The 24,064-nt window shown below is 38.5% G+C and overlaps 3 protein-coding genes across 3 annotated transcripts; 2 read left to right on the top strand and 1 right to left on the bottom strand.

Annotated features, from left to right (window-relative positions):
- Positions 1–678, top strand: LOC137723191 (transcription factor GTE8-like). Its single transcript, XM_068462361.1, has one exon. It carries the CDS (start codon positions 1–3, stop codon positions 676–678), a length of 678 nt encoding a protein of 225 aa, XP_068318462.1.
- A 2,342-nt stretch (positions 679–3,020) lies between these two features.
- LOC137723763 (cell division cycle 20.1, cofactor of APC complex-like) lies at positions 3,021–5,664 on the top strand. The gene is made up of 5 exons (XM_068462953.1): positions 3,021–3,308; positions 3,621–3,896; positions 4,216–4,485; positions 4,558–5,139; positions 5,248–5,664. The coding sequence occupies exons 1-5, from the start codon at positions 3,231–3,233 to the stop codon at positions 5,383–5,385; spliced, it is 1,344 nt and encodes a 447-aa protein (XP_068319054.1). The 5' UTR covers positions 3,021–3,230; the 3' UTR covers positions 5,386–5,664.
- A 1,315-nt stretch (positions 5,665–6,979) lies between these two features.
- On the bottom strand, positions 6,980–10,176 carry LOC137723402 (pentatricopeptide repeat-containing protein At4g14190, chloroplastic). The gene is made up of 2 exons (XM_068462595.1): positions 9,753–10,176; positions 6,980–9,468 (listed from the first exon to the last, which is right to left on the bottom strand). The coding sequence occupies exons 1-2, from the start codon at positions 10,143–10,145 to the stop codon at positions 8,293–8,295; spliced, it is 1,569 nt and encodes a 522-aa protein (XP_068318696.1). The 5' UTR covers positions 10,146–10,176; the 3' UTR covers positions 6,980–8,292.
- Positions 10,177–24,064: the final 13,888 nt, after the last annotated feature.

Genomic DNA, 24,064 nt, shown 5'->3' with positions numbered 1-24,064 from the left:
ATGAAACACTCGCGTAAAACTAGAAAGTGGCTTGACGAAATCCTCTCATCTGATCAGCACAAACCTGCAGCGGAAACCAGTCGCAATCTGAATGCTTTCAAGAAGGCTACTAACGATTCCTCTTCTTTCCGTTCGACGAAAGTGGTCTCCAAACCCGAATCCCCTCGGGTAGCTTCTGTGAATAACTCAAAGAAACGCTCTGCTCCGCCAGCCGACGATCGTGAGAGAGTTGAGATTATGGGCCAGGAAACGAATAGGGCAAAGAAGCAGAAGAGGCTGTCCACTCCCCTTCCTGTGATTTGTGATCAGATTTCATCCGATAAATCGGATGGCTACTTGAGCTGTGAGTCACCCGTGACAGTGCTACCTCCTCTTCCTCTTTGTGATCATCATGAGCATGGCACCACAACATCTGAGGCGGTTCGGGTGGCCATGTTGAAATCTCGGTTCGCAGTCACCATTCTTAAAGCGCAACGCCCTGAAACCCCCGCTGCCGTGATTGAGAAGTATAGAGCCGCTGAAGTTGCCAGAGCCAATGAATTGATGAAGAAGAATCGCCAAAGAGACAGAGAAGCTGCTCGGCTTGCCCTCATTGAGATGGAAAAGAATGTCGACATTGACGATCCCTTCAAAACCATGAGAGAGTTCGAGATGATAATTTGCGGTAACATTTGTTAGATTGATTGCTTAACATGTAACGAAGTTTCTTCAGCTTAGCTTCCTCTCTTATTTTCGAAGCAGTATATGTATGAAGTTTACACATTTTATTGCCTCAGTTGAATAAGATATTGATTGGATATTCACATCTTTTCAATCTTCTGTTAAATATTACCTAATTAAAGGCCGAGTTTGATATGGAGGATTAGATTAGACTAGATGGGACTAGCTATATCGCTATATTTTACGTTTAATCAAAGAAAACTATGAATGTTGTCTTTTAATTTGGATGATTTGAATTGTTTTGCAATTGTTCGGACCAACTGATCTCAATATTGAACAGAAAAACCGCAATAACAGTCGCCTTCCTAAAATATTAATATGGTATCACATATATAAAATAAAACAATTGTTGTGTTGTTTAGGGAATTCCTTTGCAGACTTCTCTATATACTTGTGTGCCTATAAAGAAAACAGATGTTGAATAAAAACAAAATCCAGCTGACCAAACTTCATTTCAACAAGAAAATATATATTGTGGAGTGGGATCTCCTGTACAGTTCACTCAATAATGTATCTCAACGATCTAACTGTTTATTTTTTAGATTTTCTCTCAAAGATCATTTCTATTAAAAATCATATGATTGTTGGATTAAATTATAATCATTGCTTTGAACAACTTATCACGCCACCACATTATATACCATTGAATCACATTATGTCTCTACTAATTAATAAAACACTCATTGTCAATCAAAACCCTATGAAATTACCAGTTTAACTCTCTAATTAAAACAGAACATGAATAAGAAATATGGGGCAGAAATGTAATTTCACACAACCAAATTTTGTTTTTTTTCTTTTCAAAGCCTCATCTACATGTAATCCTAACATATCTCTAATTAAATAAATATATATAAATAAAAATAAAAGAAAAAAAACCTTCCCACTCCCACATTCTCTATCACTCTCTTCATCTCTCCTCATCTCTCCTTCTATTTCAAAAACAAAAATAATAAATTTTCTCACACACTTTGTGTGTGTGCCCATATGCTAGTATCATTGAATGAAACTGGTTTTTGAGATTCGTAAAGCGGGTAAATTAAGTAAAACTCATCCTGCAACAAATAATGAAGTGGTATACAAAAATGAACTCAAGGGAGAAATGCAACTAATGCTAATTTCAAAGAAACAAGACAAGTGGACAAGCATTCAAGAATATCAGCCAACACTAACTCGTACCTCAGTTATATTATAAGAATCCCTCAATGTTAGGATTTAATTAAGAATCCTATAATTACTATTGTTGATATTACATTAACAATCCGCGTGTATTAAAAAAAAAAAAACATAATAAAAACAATCCGCTTGTATTAAAAAAATAAAACATAATAAAAATTACAAGTATAATATAACATGCAAAAGACCGTTATGGATAAATAGTTCTTTCTGAGTTCTTACCTTTTTTTCTTAACTTGCTCTCAAATTGGACACTAATTTATAAACTTAAATTGCAAACTTTTGGAGTTTAGAAAGTTTATAAATACATATGAATATTTTCAATTGCAGTCACGGTTCTAAGTTATATAAAAGTGATGTAATAATATTTAATTTTAGTAGATTAAGATAGTTAGCTAATTCATTTTCTCAAAATAAAGGGAGATTCTACGGTACCTTATTAAAAATAAGGTATCGGAGATAATAATTATACCTTTTTAAAAATATTATATCGGAGATAATTATGCAAAATTATGACAAGGTTGGAGACGTAGTGGACTCTTTGCTAACAGTATTATTTAAGATACACAATGATGGTTCAAAATTAACTCTAACGTTACATAATTATAATAAGATTCAAGTTAATAACAAAAAAATGACGTGATTATTATAACACTATTAACATAGTATATTATAGTTGAACGTTATAACATTATAGTTTAACGTTGAAATTAAATTAAGCTACCCTAGAGGGACCCTAAACTACAATAGTAAATTTAATTTTTTTTTTGAATAAACGATATTATTTACACTAAGAGGGTAGGAGGTGAGCTTAGTCTCACAATGAGCTAGCAATAATGTGGTTTAAATTCGCTTTTGGCGAAAATTGAACCTAATATCTCTCACTTACAAGTGAAGAGGAATACCACTATACTATAGTAATAAGTAGTAATAGCAAATTTAATATTATCTTAGAAAAAAAAAAGAAAATTACGAAAATGTGCAAGGGTAAAACGTGAAAATTTTAGGAGTTGCCAAGGAGTAAGGACCATGCAAAGGGTATTTTGGTCAAGCAAGGTGTTAACGGAAACCTATTTAAAACGTAGCCGTTGAACTCGAAACTCTTCAAAATTTCACAACGGAAACCTGTTCGATAATTTGATCACCTTTTTCATTGCTTTCGATTCTCGCTCAAAAAGATCAAGGCTCTCTATTTTTTACGATTTTTTAGTTTCTGTATCAGATTATATATATTATTTTCTGTGATTTTCGCGTTGGGTTTATTTGAATTTAATTTGATCTTGTTATTTGCAGGTTTTATTCTTCTTTTTTCTTGTTAATTTCTGTTTCCGCCTATGGATTCATCACGAAAGATCAAGTACCGAAGCCCTCTCCAAGAACAGTTCCTTCCGAGAAAGCGCAATCGGGAAAATGTAAGCGGTTTTCCCTTCTGGGTTCTTTTGATTTGTTTCAAATTGTTATGGTTTACATATTTTTCCCGTTTGAATTTCACCTGGGTTTGCTGTTAATTATCTGCACCGTTGCAATTTTAGGGTTTTTTTTTTTCTTCAAGAATTGGGCGAATCTTTGTTTTTGATTGCTTAATGAAAACAAAACCGAATTCTGAGATTTGTTTTTCAAAAGCGGCCAGCTAATTTTCTTTAACCTTTATTTATTGGAAACCAAACAGAGGCTTAATGTGTCTTGGGTTTTCGTTTTCTGATTTTGTCTTTTGGTATTCATAGTTGGACAGGTTTATACCGAATCGAGCGGCATTGGACCTTGATTACGCGAATTACATGGTCACTGGAGGGAGAAAAGGCAAAGAGAACTCGGTTGTAAGCTCTCCATCAAGTGACGCGTACCGTAAGCTACTGGATGAGACGTTTAACATGAACCGGCCGCGAATCCTGACATTCAAGGAAAAGCCGCCAACACCAGTTGAAGCCATTCCGAGGAGACTACTTTCACCCCCTCCTCGTAATGCCAAATCTGCCAAGCCCCGTCGACAGATTCCTCAGGTATAATCGCATTAGTATTGTCATATGTGACTCTACTTGGATTCTAAGGTTGTCATATGTGATTCAACAGTCTCATCCCCGTCTACAGACTTCTGCTAAACAATGTCTACTTGGATTCTAAGATTGTTTCACATAGGTAATGATAGACATAAGGGAATGTAAGTCTGCTCGTATTGCATGTGTAATGATGATAACATGCAGTTTGTGTGTTGCAGTGATGATCATATAAGGGAATTTAATTCTGCTTAGGATTTTGTCTGAATCATTGGTTGTAGTGTGCGTTACACCGTTGTCTTATTGTTCCAAAATGATTTTGCAGGGTTCAGAGAAGACGCTGGATGCTCCCGGGATTGTAGATGATTTCTACTTGAATGTACTCGACTGGAGCAGCAATAATGTTCTTGCAATTGCTCTAGGAAACACGGTGTACCTATGGAGTGCTTCTGATGCATCTGTTGAAGAACTTGTCACAGTTGATGACGAAGCTGGCCCCATTACAAGCATCAGTTGGGCTCCTGATGGGCAGCATGTTGCTGTTGGCTTGAACAATTCCAATGTTCAATTGTGGGATTCCATCTCTGTTAAACTGGTAAGAACATTGTTATTGCTTATTCTACTGTTAAACAAAACTTTGTTGCTAAATTTACTACTCATTATGCAGTTGCGAGTGTTGAGAGATGGTCACCAACAAAGAGTGGGTTCACTGGCCTGGAATAAGCACATACTTACCACAGGTGGTGGGGATAGTAAAATAATCGACAATGACCTTAGAGTGAGATCTCATATAGTTGAAACCTACATCGGTCACCATCAGGAAGTTTGTGGATTGAAATGGTCAGCGTCGGGCCAACAATTAGCTAGTGGAGGGAACGACAATCTTCTCTTTATATGGGATAGGTCGGCAACCTCTTCAACTTCATCACACCAGTGGCTTCACAGGCTTCAAAACCATTCTGCAGCAGTCAAGGCCCTTGCTTGGTGTCCATTCCAAGGGAATTTGCTGGCCTCTGGTGGAGGTGAAGGTGACCAGTGCATTAAGTTCTGGAATGCACACACAGGTGCGTGCTTGAACTCGGTTGAAACTGGCTCGCAAGTGTGTGGTCTGGTGTGGAGCAAGAATGAGCGTGAATTGCTTAGTTCTCACGGTTTTAGCCGGAATCACCTGGTCCTTTGGAAATACCCTTCGATGGTGAGGATGGCAGAGCTCTGTGGCCATACATCCAGAATTCTCTTTATGACTCAGGTAATAATTTCAGAAAACTTAACTTTTGATAAGTTGAACGGTGTTAATGAAAAAGGCTAGGTCACAACTTGATATTGTAGTTTCTAACCGTGTTATTTATGCTTTCAGAGCCCAGATGGATGCGCTGTGGCCACTGCAGCCGCGGATGAGACTCTTCGGTTTTGGAATGTGTTTGGGATTCCTGAGCTTGCTAAACCTCCACGAGAAGAAAGTTCAATGCCATTTGTTGATTACTGCATACGTTGAAGATCAGGAAAAGCAACTGCGGCTTTAAGGTGGTTCATATGTTGAAGCTGACCTCTGTTGTTGGGAGTCTTGGTCTGCAACAGGAGAAGAAAGTGCAGTGCTATTTGCTTATTGCTGCATTCGTCGAAGATCATGACAAGTGCCTCTCTAAGTTGACCTCTCTTCAGATGCTCTCCCATTAATCTTCTCTCTTTTAGCTAGACTGGATTTCTCCTGAGGTTAGACCTTGTTTTCGTGGTGGATTCCAAAACTGAACAGATAGAGTATATGTTTTTTACTGTAAGTACAAAACAGGGAAAAGAAAAAGAAAGAGAAGCGTTGATGCAAATGTGTATTATTTACTGTATATGGTTACAAGAAATAAAGCAGTTTGATATAAATTCTTCTTTCTATTCTTTTGCTATTTTGTAAGATGAAGGAGAACCTTGACCTCATGGTGGCGGTGATGATGTGCACCATGGCGTCGGCACCACTACTATGCGGAGGTGGAGATTGGTGTACTGGCAGATCATGAGTTTAGTCCCTGTAGTTTGAATGATGTTCCACGTTGATGACGACATATTTTCGGTTAATTTAACCCCTGTATTTTTGCATTCAAAGGCAATGGTTATATTTTGACAAATTTTTTCGACTTAATTAGCTCGCAAATGATATATGACAGGGTAAAACAACCTTTGTTCGTCGGTTGGTTAGCCAGACAGACGAATCTAATATTGTGCGTATGTCATGAACCTTGACCCTGCTAAGATTTTTAGTGCAAACCTGGGATGCTGTTTGCTACCGGGTTTTATGAGGTAGTTTATGCTGAAGAGTTGTTCTGTAGAATGTCTCGAATGCTCGATGGAGAAGTCATGGGGCTGCTACTTCAGGTTATCTCGATTGTCAGGACTCGTGCAGTTCGGCTTGATTATGTTCTTGCTTGGTGTACTACTGGTCCTGTCATCTCCGATAGCTTCTACATTTCCTATGATCGTCTTGAATCCTTACGTGCGCTGCATACAGTGGATGAATGATTTTAAGGCATTTCAATAGAGATCACTTGTACACTTCTGCTTTGACTCAGAAGCTTTCCCCGTGTTGGATGACATGTATAAGAAGCTGCCGTCCGTTGGAGTCTCTGCCGCCTTTTGTGCTGGAACGGAGGACTTCTTCTTTAACACGGTTGAAGCATGCGTTGTGTATGTGCAGGCCTGATGTGGACAAGATATGGGCAGAGAGGCCGACACTTGGGCGAGCAATGCAGGAGGGAGAAGACATACATGTTAGATGAGGACGATGAAGTCGAAGAGGAAGACGAGAGAACTACCAAAGATTTAGGACATGATTTGTGAAGGACTTTGAGATGTTATCGGTACTCCAAAAAAGCCACCTCCCAGAGGTGCAATTCCATCATATTTTTTTATAAGCGAGGAGTGCATGATGACTCTTTTCGAGTGCAAAACAGTTCGGCCCGAAGCTTGGGATACTGCGTACGGATTTAGTACCACTAGTCTGGTACTCGATACCAGCAACCTACTAATTATTGTCAGAACTCAGAAGGATGAAATCACATTCAAATAAGCGCATGGTCCATATAAAATCTCATCACATGCTAAAAAATGTACATCCCCTTGGGCCTCAGAAACATTTACAAACTGACTGCTCATCATCCAATCAGTGCAGCAATTTCCACTCCTAACAGTGCTTCTTGCTCATCTGTTTTGCAATCTTACATCGGAAATCTTCGCTTCAACGCATCCTCAACCCCAAAACGTTCCTTACCATCACTGCCTAGCACGAATCTCACATGCAACAAGCCATCGTTTGTGCTCACAAGCATAACTTGCAGATGAAAATTAGAAGCGGATGCCACTTTTGTGTATCGGAGAGTAAGTACATGATTCCTTTTGTTTCCATTAATCCAAGGGAAGCCGCCTTCATCTACAAAGATCTTGACCTGGGGATCAACCACAATGGGAAGGCAAGCCATTCTGAGGGAAGAGTCTATGGAATCAGGTACTTCAAGGATAATTTCCATCGATTGGTGCGTATTAAGACCAACATCGATCGGGGTAATATATTTAGGAATGAACAAAGTATCCCAACTCTTCCATTCTAGAGAAAGTAGATAATATGCAGCTAGCATGGTAAAAAGCACCTTCCTGTATTAATTTCGGATCAAGCTATTGATTAGGAAAGTATTTCTTCAAAGTAGCAAAAGAAACAAAAAGGAAGAAATTAACTAGTAGAAAGTAAATCTCATTGCTGTAAACATATTTCCCTTTCAATGTTTCGCTACAACTTGTGCCAAATTTACAAATTATGTAGGTTCTAGGATTTCCGACAATTATAATTCAAGATCCAAACTCAAACTGCTTAGTCAAAATGACAACTATAAAGATTACCAAGAATCTCTCTGAGAAAATGAGAAAAGAAGTTTTATAGTATACCATCCACCGCCGGACCAGCAACCCTTCTGCAATAAACATCGGGCATGTCTTTGCTCTTCTGAGTTAACCACTCCCAATGTCTAGCGAATCTGCCTTATCATGATGGAATGATTTATGCTTACAGAAAGATGATACCAAACATGCGATTAATCCAGAAAGAAGGGGCAGAGCAAGGGTAGCACAGAAGGGATATCAATTCAAGAAATGCAGATGTCGTTCACTCACCAAAGCAGACGACCTTTGTCCAATAACACTGCATTGCGTCGAGCAGTAAATTCTCCCCTTTATGATCTGAATATCCCGGATTCCAGGAAGCAGATGTTTTGAAGATTATCTAAAATCCATCCTAAGAGGCTCTGTCACATATTTATGTACAGAAGTGTCCCTTGGGTCAGTACATGAACAAAACAGTTAGAATAACATTATCTTTTCAAAGATATTTTCGGACCAAAGAAATGGGTATCTTTGCTAAGCTAGCTTATATTGACTTCATAGCATCCTTCATAATGAGGCTAGATTCGGTGTGTTTTAAGACTAAATCAATGAGATGATGGTAAGTCCAGGTTTTGTTTTCTCTGACCTCAGGTTCAAGTGAGGAGAATGCTGCTTCACAGTTTCTAAGGAAATGTCCCTTCCCAAAGGTGGTGAGAACCAGGGGATCGGTATTCATTTCCACAGATCTTTGGAGCAAGCCCTTCTTTTTCCATGCATCTAAAGTCCCAGACCCGTCATAGCCAATCATATTTGCATCAAATAGAATTCCAACTGTGATAATATCTGGCTCCACACCCTGGGTTAGTAATTGAGAGAGCAAGATCCTCAAGTGTGTGAAATCTTTCATCTTCAAATAAGCTAACATGATTGTGTTTGCAACTGTTGCATTCCACGGGGCATTTTCTTCTTTCATCTCTTGGACAATGGAATCCATTCCTCTTCGACTAAGAAGTCCAGCATGAGACAGCAGACGCAGACACCAAACTAGATCAGTCTGACCAAATCTTGAAGAAATATCAACTCCCAAATTCTCTAATCTCGAAAACATATAGTTCTCGATATAAACTTCAGCTAGTTTCCTAATTAAGTCATCCTTCACCAGTGTTCTGGAGTTCAACAGTCTCATATAAACCTTTTCCATCTTATCCAAGATCCCAAATTTCGCATAAACCTCAAGCATTGCAATCAAGGTAGAAGACTGCAAAAACATTCTCTTAGAAAGCATGGATTGATACACACTTTCCATTCTTTTGAGTAACCCGCCCCTTGAAAACTCTCGAATAAGCAAATTATATGTAAGGTGGTCAGGTGGGCAGCCATTTAGTTTCATTTTCTTCACGCACATACCCATCTCATCATACATTTTATACTTCCCATACGCTTCAATAAGCCCATCATAAGTATCAGTTTCTGGCGCCACATTCATTTCTCTCATCTCGTTAAGGTAAAACAAAGCATCATCAAAGTTTCCTTGTCTGGCAAAACCATGAATCATTGAATTGTAAACCTCCAAAGATGGCCTAAGATCATGACTCTTCATCTCTTGAAAGCATGGCGCAGCCTCTTCCATGAGGCCCTCTTCACTTAACAATCCTATTATCTTGCTGTAGTTGAATTCATTAATCCGCGATTTCTCGATCTTCTTCCACATCTCAAACAACTGTTCAAAGTTTCCAAATCCACCATTACAATAAGAAACATAGGAAATTGTCCAAAAAACTACTCGTCATGATGCTCTGTTTGGATGGTCAGAAAAATATAAGAAAACCAATGAACGGAAGGTAAAAAACATTATCCAAATAAAAAATGCTTAATTCCTAAAAGCCCAATTCATTTTTCCTAAAAATCCAATATTCAAATTCCAAATCCAGTAGTTATTGGAATAGCAACAGAGAGAGAGAGAGAGAGAGAGAGAGAGAGAGAGAGAGAGAGAGAGAGAGAAACCTGAAGAATTTCCTTGGACCTGGAAACATTGTTGAGGAATGTGATGACAGCCCAAAATTGGTCTTTGGTCCAATCACCATCATCTGCAAGCAATTGTAAAGGGCAACAGTCCTCGGTGGTGACCTTCACAAGTAAGTCTTTTAGCCTCTGGTGTTCATGGAAAGTCTCCACAAGGAGGGTGGTGTGCTTTGTAGAACCACCGCGTGGGGCGGCTACATTTGGTTGAGGAAATGGGTGGGAATAGCAGAGAGAAGAAGGGAATGGTGTTCTGGGTTTGGGGGAGGGTTTTGTGGTTAGGGTTCTGGGGAAGAGGAAGCTGTTGGTACTGTGATTGAGCTTCCGTGTCGGTGGGATTAGGCAATGGATACGATGCAGGGGCACAACACTCTCCATCTTCCAATTTGGTTGCTTCCGTGGGTTGCCTCTCGTTCTTCCCTTCCATTTTATTTTTTATTGGGGTGCATTTCAATCATTTTCAAAAATTAGTCGGGACGGTTTTAATTTTCTCACGTTACAATCTACTCTTTCAAAATTTGATCTATTTACATTTTATATATATAGGATGATAGTTTGGTCAAATGTTAAATATTGATGTGGCAATGTGAGTCACATGTTATTTTGACGTTAAACAATAATTTTCACACTCTCGTTTCGTTATCTTTTGCTCTTTTTCTTGCTTATAATAATCACAAATAATATATACCCGCACACCTATATATATCAAGTAATTTTTTTTTTTCAGATTTTACTTTCAATTTATTAAGAATTAGTTTTAAAAATATTTTTACTAAAATCATTTTCACTTATTTTAAAAGCATTTATAAATAGACTCTTATTTCTTGATTCTCTTCTGACTTATTCAACGGAAAGCAAAAAATAACATGAAGGAGTAGGGTAATAAATGGAAGTGTGAAAATCTTGATAACTTCAAGAAAAAAGTGGACCGATCAAATATCAGACCGTGGATGACCGTGGCTTGGAATGTGAAATCTAAAACATCGTATCTCATTTTGAAACCTCCCATCTCAATCCCAGACGTCGCAGCATCCACCGCAATCAAAACGGACGAAGATACAGCAACAGCTGCTATTATTTTGTTCTTGTCTGCTTCATGTACTTCCACACCCACTCGATGAGCAGCAGTATGAGCATTTCGTCGTCCCAATATCATTTTCTTTGCTCTTCTTCTTCTTCTCGCCATCTTTCTCCTCCTTTTTCGACTTGCCAAAAAGTCTCTTACTTTCAGTCGTCGTACTTTTACTTTGTTGCGGCTTGTCAACCGTGTCTAAACCCTCAATCGTGTCTCCTGTATCTTTTCGTTTAGGCATAGTTTCTGATGGCTTCTTCATTATTGGTTTTTTTCTGGATTACACAGTGATCGCATAATTGACACAGATTATATTGAAAGTTTTTGTCATGATGCAGGCAGGGACTTGAAGATATTGTCCAGAGATGGTCGCATGATCTCTATGTCAATTATGTCACAGTGTGTGAGTTTACTTGCTTGGAGTAGAGAATCCTATTCCCAACTTAAAACTTTTAATACAATCAAGGGATTATTATTGAAGCATTTATCTTGTTGCACGCGTAAATTGCCCACGATCAAATATGTATGCGTAGCTATAAAGATGGTGTGAAATATAGTCAATATCATTTCAACGTAAGCAAGGAATAGAATTCTCTCTCCTCCAAATTCTGCTCCCCTTTAGTCCTCTCCGAGATTTATAGTGATGCTTCTTCATTAGGTTTGGGTTGCATGTTGATGCAGCATGGAAAGGTCATCGCATATGCTTCGAGACAGCTTAAACCACATGAAAGAAATTATCCCACCCACGATCTTGAGCTGACGGCAGTGGTGTTTGCACTAAAAATATGGTGAGAAATGTCATATCTTCACAGATCACAAGAGTCTGAAACATGTATTCACACATAAAGAGCTTAACATGAGACAAAGGAGATGGATGGAGCTTATCAGCGATTATGATTGTACGATAAAATATCATCCTGGGCATGCTAATGTTGTAATTGATGCGCTTAGCCGAAAATCTTATAGGCAGCTTGCCTCTCTTCATGCCGTGCATGTTATTATTTTCTCTTTGGGGGATTGGTATTTCCCTGACGCATGATCCGCACGGGGTGATATTGGCTCATCTACAGGGATGTTTGGAGATTTAATTCGAGAAGCTCAGGAGCAGGATCAGCAGTGCGCAGAACTGAAAGAGCAAGTGCAGAATGGGCTGAGACGGGATCTTAGAATCCGTAAAGATGGGATGTTAATGCATGGGAACATGGTATTTGTGCCTAGAAATAATGAGGCAGTGAAGACGGTGATCCTCGATGAAGCATATAAGTCAGCGTATGCTATGCATCATGGTAGCACAAAGATGTACCACACCATTCGCCCCTATTATTATTGGTATGGTATGAAACGAGATATTGCCGACTATGTGGGGAAGTGTATAGTTTACCAGCAGAACCTTCCGATTCCCGCCTGGAAATGGGAAGATATTACGATGGACTTTGTTTATGTGTTGCCGAAGATTAGGTCGAAATTTGATGGCATCTGGGTAATTGTGTACAAATTGACCAAATCCGCTCACTTTATACCCGTCTAGCAGAACTATAAATTAGAAAAATTAGCAAAGTTGTTTATTGAGAACATTGTCAAGTATCACGGCGTACCGGTTACTATTGTATCGGATCGAGATCCAAGGTTTACTTTCAGATTTTGGAAGGCGCCCTGGATACTAGATTATTGTACAACATTGCTTATCACCCGCAGAAGGATGGCCGATTTGAGAAAACGATATAAACTTATGAAGATATGTTGAGAACTTGTGTACTTCAGTGGAAAGGTAGCTAGGATGAATATTTGTCTTTGGCGGAGTTCGCATATAATAACAACTATCACTCGAATATCAGTATGGCATCATTCGAGGCATTATACGGCAAAGTGTGCATGACACCACTATGTTGGACCGAAGTTGGCGAATGTGTGTTAGTGGGACCAGAGATCGTGGATACTACAAATACCAACATCTTGCTGATAAAGAAGAATTTAAAGTCTGCCCAAGATCGACAGAAAAGTATTGCTGACAAACATTCCATGGCCTGAGAATATGCAGTTGGTGACTTTGTATTTCTGAAGTTGTCGCCTTGGAAGGGTGTTGTCCGTTTTGGCAAGCAAGGAAAGTTAAGTCCTCGATATATCAGCCCTTACTGAATTTCGGAGAGAATCAGCACTATTGCATACCAGTTGGAGTTGCCCCAAAGCTGTCGCAGATACACGACGTATTCCACATCTCTATGTTTCAGAAATACGTACCAGATCCATCACACATCCTACAGCCCCAGCCATTGGAAGTGAGACCAGACATGAGTTATGTAGAGGAAATAGTGGCGATTCTTGATTGACAAGATAAGGTATTAAGGAACAAGGTTATTCCGCTGGTCAAAGTCTTATGGAGGAATCATGCAGTCGAGGAGGCAACGTGGGAGACTGAAGAATTAATGCGTGATCAGTACCCTTTCCTATTCACTTGAGGTAATGAAATTTCAGGGACAAAATTTTCTTAAGGGGGCAGGTTGTAACAACCCCGTTTCGAAAATTATGTTTTAATTAATTAAAATTACAAAAATACCCCTAACTATATGAAGGTTGACTTTCATTGACCTTGTCCGATGACATGTTAGAAATTTTCTTTTATTTTATTTTCGTAGGCACGATCGGAATCGAATTTGGCATTAAAACGAAGCTTGTACAAATTTTTGAATGTAAGGGCATTTTGGTAATTTCACAAGTGGAGATTTTTCCCCACTTTGGACCTCTATATGGTCGACACGTGGCAACACCCCCCAATTTCTGGGGTGTTTGTCACATCCCGGTCCGGGGTCCACCACATCCCGGTCCCGCTCCATCACCGTAGCACTATATTGTCCGCTTTGGGCCCCGACCACGCCCTCACGGTTTAGTTTCTGAGAACTCACACGAGAACTTCCCAGTGGGTCACCCATCATGGGAGTGCTCTCGCGCGCTACTCGCTTAACTTTGGAGTTCCCATGGAACTCGAATCCAGTGAGCTCCCAAAAGGCCTCGTGGTAGGTAGGGATGGGAATATACATATAAGGATTACTCATCTGGGCGATGTGGGATCTTATAGTGTTTTTCTTTCCCCTTTTCCCCTTCCCGTGACCCTTTTCATTTTCTCTCTAGAACTATCCCTCACCATTTCTTGTCTCTCTTTTCCATCAAGTCAAGCGCGCACACACACACACTCCCTTACTTACATTTAGATCACTCACCATCATTACCATCTCTAAGATCTAGACACAAATCTCAAGCAGATATCCATATCTTTTCCCCCATTTTTGACTACACAGTAAAGTTCATTGTGCTTGTACTTTTCACGGCGAATCTTCGCAGGTGAGTTTCTACAACTCTCTAGTTTGTGTTTTAGATTAGATTCGGTTGATTTTGAGAACCTTGGAGTGTTTGGACGCAGAAATATCTCGTGGGAAACATTTATTAGTTTTTCGGCAAAAGACCGTGAGTTGTAGGCCATTTTTCGGCCGATCCCGACGTCGAAACAACATCATCTTGGTACGAATTGAATCCTCACTCTTCTAGCTTCATTTTAGTTTTTGAATGGCTAGTTTTGGTTAAGTTTTGACCCCAAAACAGAGTTGGGGAGATTTCTCAGCTAAAACTCCGGCCTTCTAATTCGTTAGTCTGGCGACCTACGAGTGGGAACTAGGCCGAGCCTAAACTCTTGGCCAGTGTAACTCGGCTCAAACCCAGGCACAACCTAATCTGAACCCAAATCCAATTTGAGCCCAATTCTTTGGGCTTAAACCAAAGCCCAAAACCCGATTGAGAACTAGCCCAACCCAGAAACCTAGTTCCACAGTAAGCGTGTGGGTCGCGCGTGGAGCACACGTGCCTTTGCCAGAGGTACTGTGCTCCACCCCCAGTAACTTTTCCGGCGACCTATCTCGGCGTATGCGGCGGTACGTGGGGGTACCTGAGGTCCATCTATAGGTTTTTCGACGTGTTGAGTTTGAATTCGTTGTTCATTTCCTGAAATTCGACCACTTTAGTAGAGTTTTATTAAATGTACTCTCTTTGTGTTTAGGTGCAATGGTTGGAAGTGATCCAGTCCATCCTAGTTCGAGCGGCTCTCCGATAGAGGAGTACTTCTGGGTTGACCCTCTCTAAACTTATATATTTTTATAAATATTAGCCTAGCATGCATTGCATATTTTATGATTGGAGCATGATTTATAATATGTTTTACTGATTTTCATACTTATGATTTATTTAAATTGCTTTCACTGAATAAGTATGATTTATCAGATTTATACATACTAAAGGTTATGAATCATTGGATTTTCGTTTATGAAATTCTAAGGATTCACTTATATGTTTATCATGGATTTATGAGACGAGATTTGAGCTTTTGAACTTCGATGTTTGATACAAAATTTTGAGATATATTTTTGGTACTTACCTAGTGGGTTATCATACGACACATCCGCACACCACGGGTATAGATGTCTATGACCATAGGACAAAGATGATGGAAGAGTGAGATATGATATATTATATACCCCAGCTTCATTGTCGAAAGCAGTGTCGGACAGCTTCACTAGCCATGACTAGTGTTGGTGTGGATGAATGCTATTTTATACAGCTTGACCTTCGGGCGATGGACATGTACTGCCTTCGAGCAACTATGATACCCCTAGTTGAGTACTTCACGGATACAATTTATAGATGTTTTACAAATGTTTTACACGGCATGCTAGACTTTTTTTATAAAACCTATACGTAGTATTATATACATGTTTTCAAAATAGGGGGTTAGTATGTTCTAAAATAAACTGGTTTTCGTACTATTAGTATTATTACAAATTATGGTCCACTCATATTTTCTGTTTTGCGCCCCCTCAGGACATAGCGACGAAGAGTAAGACCCGAGTTTCAAGGCTTTTCCCTACCAGTGATCTGCTCACTTCTATTTACATATGACCCTTCTTAACTATTGTAATATGATGCTCACCTTTCTTTAGCATTCTGTTTATTGGTATGCTTTGGACGTATTGCATCTTTTACTTTGAATTTGTAATTCTTGATCTTTCTATTTCGTTCATGTGGATTTTACATCATTATTGTTGTCACTTAGCATTTATTGCTCCATATTATTCGTGTTTGTTTATACACTTAAGGCTTTCGTCACCCTTGAGTGTCGGTCCGCACGTGACATCCACTTGTTATTTGGATATCTGGGTTAGGGCGTGTCATCTTCCTCCCTTCTTGCCTATGTGAAAACAACCCTCCCATTCTCTTCCCCAGTGAGAACATCCAATCTCTTCTCCGGTGAAACCAACCCTAAATTCCTCACTTCTCCATTAAGCCCACCCCAATCCCTCTCTTCTTACACGAGCCCACCCTAAATCCCTATTCATCCGGGAGCTCGCCCCAATACCTTTTTTCCCTTTTAAACCTGACTCCACTCATCTCTCATCCGACGACCTCAACTACCCGAACCTATCTGTTCGCCGACGAGGTCACTGTCAACCCTCTCTTCGACGACGACCCCACCTAGTCCTCTTCGACAACAATCCCACTCTAGTCCTTTTCGACGGGGTGTTGGGGTGCATGAAGAAGACAAAGGTTTGAGGGTAAGGAAGAAGATTGGTGTTAGGTTACTGAGATAACAAATGGTTTTCTTTCTTTTTTTTTTTTTTTTTTTTTTTTTTTTTTTTTTTTTTTTTTCTTCTTCTGGTAAACGAGATAACAAATGTTTGGGGGGGGGGAGTTTTAAATAAGAGAAGTGGGCTATTCTCATTAGGCCACACCACGAAGTCAGTAAATTGGGTACTCCCCAGTGAGTACCTAAACATTGTCCTTGATTAGAGGCGGACAATTTGTTAGCCCCTATTAATATTATTTGAGAAGGATAAAAATGTCCTTAACATATTGCCCTGTAAAGAAGGAAAAACTAGTGCCCCTACTAATTAGTTATTATTATTATTTATGTTTATTAATAGGGGTGGATGAGAATTTAATAAAAACTAGCCTTCTGAATCCTGATACATAGGTACGGATGTGGCAATTGATTTTTTTTTTTTTAATTTAAAATTTTCTGTTTTAGATCTAACTACATATTTTAAAAAAAAATCAAAAACAAAAGAAGAATAATTAACCACCTACAACGTGGGTTTGAAGATTCATTTAAACATTTAAATTACCATTTTCCTATTTTGTTTGGGTAGTTGTTCATTGACACACCCCGACCGAGATCGGAGCGTGCTGGCCGTCACACGAAGGTGACGTAGCCATGTGCACGTGCGGAAGCTAATAAAGTAGCAATATAAAAGTACGAATAATTAAAAACTAGCATACAAAGTACTAAGCAAGTGCTAGCGAAAGTGAAAGACAATTTCAGAGCAGGTCTACAGCAGTCCAAAAGAAAGTTGCGACATAAGTACACCTAAAGGTGACCCTACGCTGGTGAGTATCTGTCAGAAAAGCCGGGAGAAATCCTCTGGGAAAACCACCGAAACTGCTAATCAACTAGAACCTGGAGGGGCGCAAAACAAAAGCGTGAGTGGGCAAAAACAAAGCTTTCGAAAACCATTTATAAAATACTTTCTATCCCCTCGCCGTAAAACCTGTATACCTCCCAGAAAATTAAACATATAAATGTATGTATAAATATGCCAATCATGCTCAAGATATGCCATGCCAAAGCATCATAATGAATGTAAGTGCCCAAGTATAAATCATATCAATATCATAACATCTGGCAGCCGGAGTCACCTAACGTGACCTGTACGGCTGCATCTAGAGCTCAAATCTCAACTCAACAACTGAACCTGCCCACGAGTCGAAACCACTCAAGGTGGTCTGTACGACAGGCCTGGGTGTAACATATATATACGCTCTAGTGCTACGATCACGTGAAGGCTGTGCGAATAATCGCGGGTCACCTACGAGTCGGAACCACCTAATGTGGTCTGTACGACAGGCCTATGCACCTAACTTGGATCCAAACTGAGCGTGTGGTGCGGGAGGTGAACATCACGTGAAGGACTGTGCCCTACTCTGGGCGGGAGCACTAACACCGGAGGTGCAGGTTATGAGCTCTCTAATCATCCTTAACCACTACTGAAATGTAAACATGCATACTTCTTACCTGGCACTTACCTGTGCGTCCACGGCACCCAATACGCATATAGGAATGTATGCCACTACAAATGCATGTGATGATGCATAAACGATAATAATAACAGGCATGGCATAAGGCAAATAACCCTTTTTAAATCAATTTCTGGGAATATAAATGTATATAGGTATATACGGAAAACAAAAGCCCACTCACTGGTAAGTGGAAGGGTCGTAGCCCCCCTGCCTCGAGTGCGAACGCTCGTCCTCGAGGTACGTGTCACCTAAATGCGAAACAACTATAAAAACGTTAACTTTAAAGCACATAACCAACTTCTCGTAATAACTTCTCATACATTGCTCAAAATGGACAAATGAATATACCAACGTGCTCTACACAACCTCAGGATCACAACCATATTTTTAGAATAATTTTCCTCCGCCGCACGCGCCCCCACGCGCCGGCCAAGGCACGGACCTACGCGCCCCCCCACGCACGGCCACGTGCCATGCACACTGACGGTGTCAACTGACGCCGTCAGGAATATTCTGTTAAACTGACGGAATATTCCGTTAAACCTAACTGACGCCGTCACTGCCGTTAGGAATATTCCGTTAAACTTAACGGAATATTCTCCTTTCTTCTCCGATCTACCCTCGCCGGACTCCGGCCACCGGAAAAACTGGGAAAACTTAAAACCCGCTATTCTCCTTCGTTTTTCATCCATTTTTCACGTACTTTATACCAAAATGAAGCCCTAATCATAAACTACCACGTTGGACAAGTTTTAGGGCCTAAAAACAACGGAACCAAACTTTTCAAAAACATGAAAATTCGGCCAAACTTACAGTTCTTGGTTCCGACGTCCAAATCCGTCCAACGATGCACTCCCAAGCTCCTTGGGACCTCACCAACACATCTACAAACTTCAAAAGTCCAAAAGCTAACTAGATTAAATTTGCATGAACAGTGCACAATTCGGACCACTTCGAAACGACGTGAAAATGGTAGTTTTCTTACCTGAAAATGGTACCACTAGACTCCTCTCAGCCTCACGAGCTTGATGGTGTACTTGGTTCCCTCGATCTGCTAAGGTTTGAGGGGTTTTGGGGTTTGTCCGTACAGTTTCAATGGAGAAGGGAGGAAGGGAGCACGGGAGAGACAGAGAGAAGACAGAAGGAGAGAGAGAGGGACAGTGTCTGTGTGTGGGAGTGTGTGTGTGGTCCAACACATGCCACACCACACAAAACAACCCATAACGTGACAAAAACGAACTAGGGGCAAAGTCGTAATTTCACACATGCGTTTCGATATTTCCGGGACGGGATGTCACATTCATTGTTCTTCTTTATTAAAGTGAGGGCATTACAAGAATATTAAACATTTAAATTACCATTTCACTATTTTGTTTAGGCCGATTCTTCTTGCTGACGGCATTGGTTTTCGTTCATTCTTGCCATTTCGCTAGTAAATTGTGCATGTATCGGATCTTGGGACTTCCCTTTTCTCCTTACTTCTTTTTGCTTATCTTTACTCGGGGGCCTTGGAAAAGAAGAAGTTGGGCTCATTTGGTCGACACCTTCATTGTCAGCAAAATTCACACCTTCATTGACATCATTTGGGGGTGGGGCTGCATTATGAAATAATCTTCCACATTGTTGATTCGCATCGGTTCCCCACCTCGGACAATCCTTGAGGATGTTCCAAGCATGATGTAACTTAAAAGCTTGATTTTTTGGTGTAGTTCTTGTCTTTTAAATTGTCATTGCTTTGTCACCCTATGCAACAAATACATAAAAACATTTAGTTGCAAAATACTATTATGTACATGACAACTAAAATATCAATAAAGAAACTCACAATTTCTAAGGCGCCCCTTCCACTAGGCATGTCAGCCATGGCTCTCTCCCAGCTTCCCTTCCACAAAGTGCACGGTTTGTTGATAATCTTCTACCGATCATAAACACCACCAACTTCCCTTCGACCGGCGTTGGAGTTTTCATGGAACTTATCAACAATTTTACCCCACAAAACCTTTCTATTTTGATTGGTGCCGACGGCACCATCTTCGCTAACAGAAATCCATGCCAAACATAAAGCAATATCTTCGTCAAAGGTCTAAGTCCGACCTCTAACATGCTCTTTTGCCATCTTGAAAATTTGGAAATGAGAAGAAATGGTAGAAAGAAAAATTGAAAGAATTGTACGAGGAAAGTGAGTTTTGTGTGGATGTTTGAACAAATACATAGGTATTTATAGAGTTTTTGGTTGAATTTCAAGTTAAATAATTTTTTAAAATTATTTTAGCCATTGGATTTAAATTTGGACCGTTAGATTTGATTATATTCAATCTAAGCCGTTGGATTCAATAAATATATAAATATAAAACTAAAAAAAAAAAATTGAACCTGGACCGTTGGATTGACCAACGGCCCATTTAAATATGGTCGTTCGATCGAAAAAAGTAGCCGTTAGGCTACTGACGCCATCTGACAGCAGGGGACACGCCCACGTGGGTTAGGTCCCCGTGGGAATTAGGCTGACGCGTTGCTGCACGTTGGGCGACTGGCTCAAGCGTCTGGGCTTCACAGCCCGTGTTTCACTCACAACAGGTAGGGCCCATAATGACTTCTAGCCTAAAACGGGCCGGTATCTGGCCTTCTTTTGAGTTTTAGGTTTGGTTTAGCACATAGGGTGGAGTCGGTTTGGGGGCCGGGGGGGGGGGTGGGGGAAGGGGGAATTTTAGGTTATAAGCCATTGTTGGAGTTGGTCTTAGTACACATACACACATGTTCTAATTAGCCTTTTTAATTTATTATTTTTAGATATTAGTATTAGTTTTATAAAAATAAAAATAAAAATCTGAGTTAATATTTAATTATTAAAAATATAGTAAAAAAGTGATCAAGTAACTACCGACATAGTGGTTGTTTTGCCTAAAAATTTCAACACAGTTTGACTGAATCTTCGTTTACTTTTTTTTGCACAAACAATATTATACATCCTAAAGGGATGGAGGAGTGAGCTAAGTCTCACAATAGGCTAGCAATAATGTGGTTCAAATTCGCCTACATGTAATTTAAACATCTCTAATTAAAAAAAAAAATTAAATATTAAACTTCTTTCTCCCCACTCCCATGTTCTCTCTCTCTTCCTCTATCCTTCAATTTTAAAAATAAAAAAAAATCTCACACACTTTGTGTGTCGGCATATAGTCCTTATGATAGTTATCATTTCTTATTATAATTTGTATTACTTGGGGAGTAAGTTTCTCTCTCCTCATGATTTTTTATAAATAAAGGCACAGTCAAAGGAAATCAACATCCTTGAAATTCCTCAATTCTCTTTCTATTCTTGCCCCACTCACCCTTATTTTTCGGACCCACTCACTCTTATTTTTTGAACCTCCAGGATTTTAGTGGCAGAGATTTTGTAACGACGAGGATTGTTGGCAAAAGTTGTACGTAGGAGACTTCTCCTTTTGGTATAAATGTCATTACTCTTCTTTTACTGCAATTTATCTATGATCTGACATCACTTGTGTGATATAGGTTCAATCCCGCTCACATGCACACTTTAAATTAGTCACTTTTAGGTTTTAATTTATTCACATTTTTCACATCACTACACTTTACAGCTTCATCACCTTCTAGGTGTCGGCCAACACATCGCGATTCGGGTGTCCAAGTGGACATTCCGGATCAGGGTGTGTCATAGACCGTGCTAGAAGAAACCCTTCATAAACCAATCAAACCAGCTGAATCAACATAATAAAAGTGGTCTTTCAATTTCCATCTACATTATATTGAATTTACATTAAGATTAGAGAAAATAATATTTAATAAACAACTAATTGAATTACATTATTACTAGCCCGTTGTGAGGCTAAGCCCACCCCCTTCCCCTTAGTGTAGATAATATCGTTTGTTAAAAAAATTCATTTGACAACTAATTGAATCATATTATTATGCGCGTGTGAAATGCTTTTTTTATAATTGGCACTACGTGCCTCTTAAGTGTTTAAAAATAGAGAAAATAATATTTAATAAACATCTGCGTGCAAAAGACATTTTTTTAAATCACGGCGCGCTACGCGCCTCTTAAAATGTTTTGAACATAACCTTCATGATTTTCCTTATTTTTTATTATATTTTCCTTTTCCCTTCACATGGGAACCAGCAACTTTTACTCATCATTTCATTTTTTTATTCTCTTCTCTCTTCCCACTTATATTTATATTAAATTTTTATGACAAAATTACCAAATTACCCCTGCACTATTTTGGACTACTTTTAAATTTTGTTGTTTTTTGGGGCATTTTTGTCCAAACATTTTTGGTGAAGTTGTGACCTCAAATTGGGTTTGCTGGCTTTATATACAAAGATATGCCCACACACAAAGTGTGTGTGAAATTCTTTATTTTTATTTTTAAAATTGAAGAAGAGAAGAAGAGAGTGAGAGAGAATGTGAGAGTTGGGAGAGAAGGAGATAGGTTTATTTTAAAATTAAATTTTTTTTTTAAAAAATTAGTGATGTTAAAATCATTTATAGGTGAGGCTTAAACAAAAAACAGCAAAATTTTGTTTTGTGAAAATACATTACTGCCCTTAACTTTTTTGTTGTGATAGAAAACTAAATTATCTTTTCGCTCTTTTTTGGTTGACAAAGAGGGTTCTATTAAGAGAAATTAGGTTATCATCCCTTTTTTTGCTACTTCATTAATTAAAACCTTATTCTTTTTCAATTTTTGATGAAGTTCCTTAGGTTTTAATAAACGTCATTAATTATCTCAATAATAAAATATTTTTTATTTCTAAATATGTTCATTTATTGTTAGAAATGTTTCGTATGGTATATTTATATTTATGGCTAAATTTTTTATCATATATTTTCATTTTTATTTTGTACCCATTTTAATTTGTACCAATTTTCTTTTTAGTTTTAATTTGTACCAATACATTAATTCCTTTTTGTGCCCATATTTTTTAAAATTTTATTTGTATTTGTACCCATATTTTCTAATTTATTTGTACCCATTTTTAGTTTTGCTAAATATAACCATGCTAATTATATGCATTTATTTTATGTTTTAAAATATATCATTAGTTATTTTTTAAAAGTGGGTACATTATTTTTTTGCTATAATTTTGTAAAGAACAACATTACTCTATTATTGATTTTTAAGTATTTATTATATTTTAAAAATATTATTTGAAGTTTTTTAAATTTCATAATTTGTGGGACATTAAATGCATAAATGCATGAGTTAAATTTCTTAAACCTCAATCAAAATATTTAAACAAACAAGGTTTTAGTCTAACAATTAGACTGATTAGGGACCGCAACCAAAAAGACTCGTTCTATTAATATGTAATTTAGACCATCCCTAAATAAGATGCCAAATTTTAAACAAAAATTTTAAAATTTAAAATTCAAGCTTATGTGACTCATCAATCGATATGTCAAATTTAAACAATTATTAATTGTATGACAAAAAAAAATTATTAATTGCATTATTTACTTTTCATTAGGGGTGGGCGAGGTTCGGTTTGGTGTGGAGTTTTTGCGGTTTTGGTTCGGTGCAGTTTTGAGGTTAAAACCGAAATGAAACCAAACCTTTTGGTTTGGTTTGGTTTGCTTTTAAACGGTTTTGGTTTGATTTCATTGTTTGAAAAAATAATACACTATTAAAATTCAATCATGCATACACTATTAAAACTGCAAGTTACTGCATTGTTCAAGCATGCATACAATATTAACATTCAATCAAGCATGACTTCAATTATAATCAGGCATGCATGCATACGACATACATTATTACACTGATTCAACTAGAATCTTTTGATTGGCTTGAAGCTTGTTGTGGTTGTGAATTAAGAATAATAGCCAGCACAACAATTAACAGCAATTAACATCAACAAAGTGGTACGAGAGGTGGATATGCATTCGGTGCATGTGAATATTACCTACATAGGGTTTGTTTTTGAGTGTGCTAATGGATTTTCGTGTTTTGAATGACTGACTACCATTTGGTGCATGTGAATGAATAATATCTAAAGCAGCAAGTATTGTTTGTTTGAAATATCTAACTGAGTGGAGACCGAGAGAGAGACAGAGAGTTAGATGAAGAATGAAGTTGAGTAG

This window comes from Pyrus communis, chromosome 17 (genome assembly GCF_963583255.1).
Source record: "Pyrus communis chromosome 17, drPyrComm1.1, whole genome shotgun sequence".
In the NCBI taxonomy this organism is placed as follows: Eukaryota; Viridiplantae; Streptophyta; class Magnoliopsida; order Rosales; family Rosaceae; genus Pyrus; species Pyrus communis.
The sequence above is the reverse complement of the archived record's forward strand: the minus strand, read 5'-3'. Positions and strand labels throughout refer to the sequence as shown.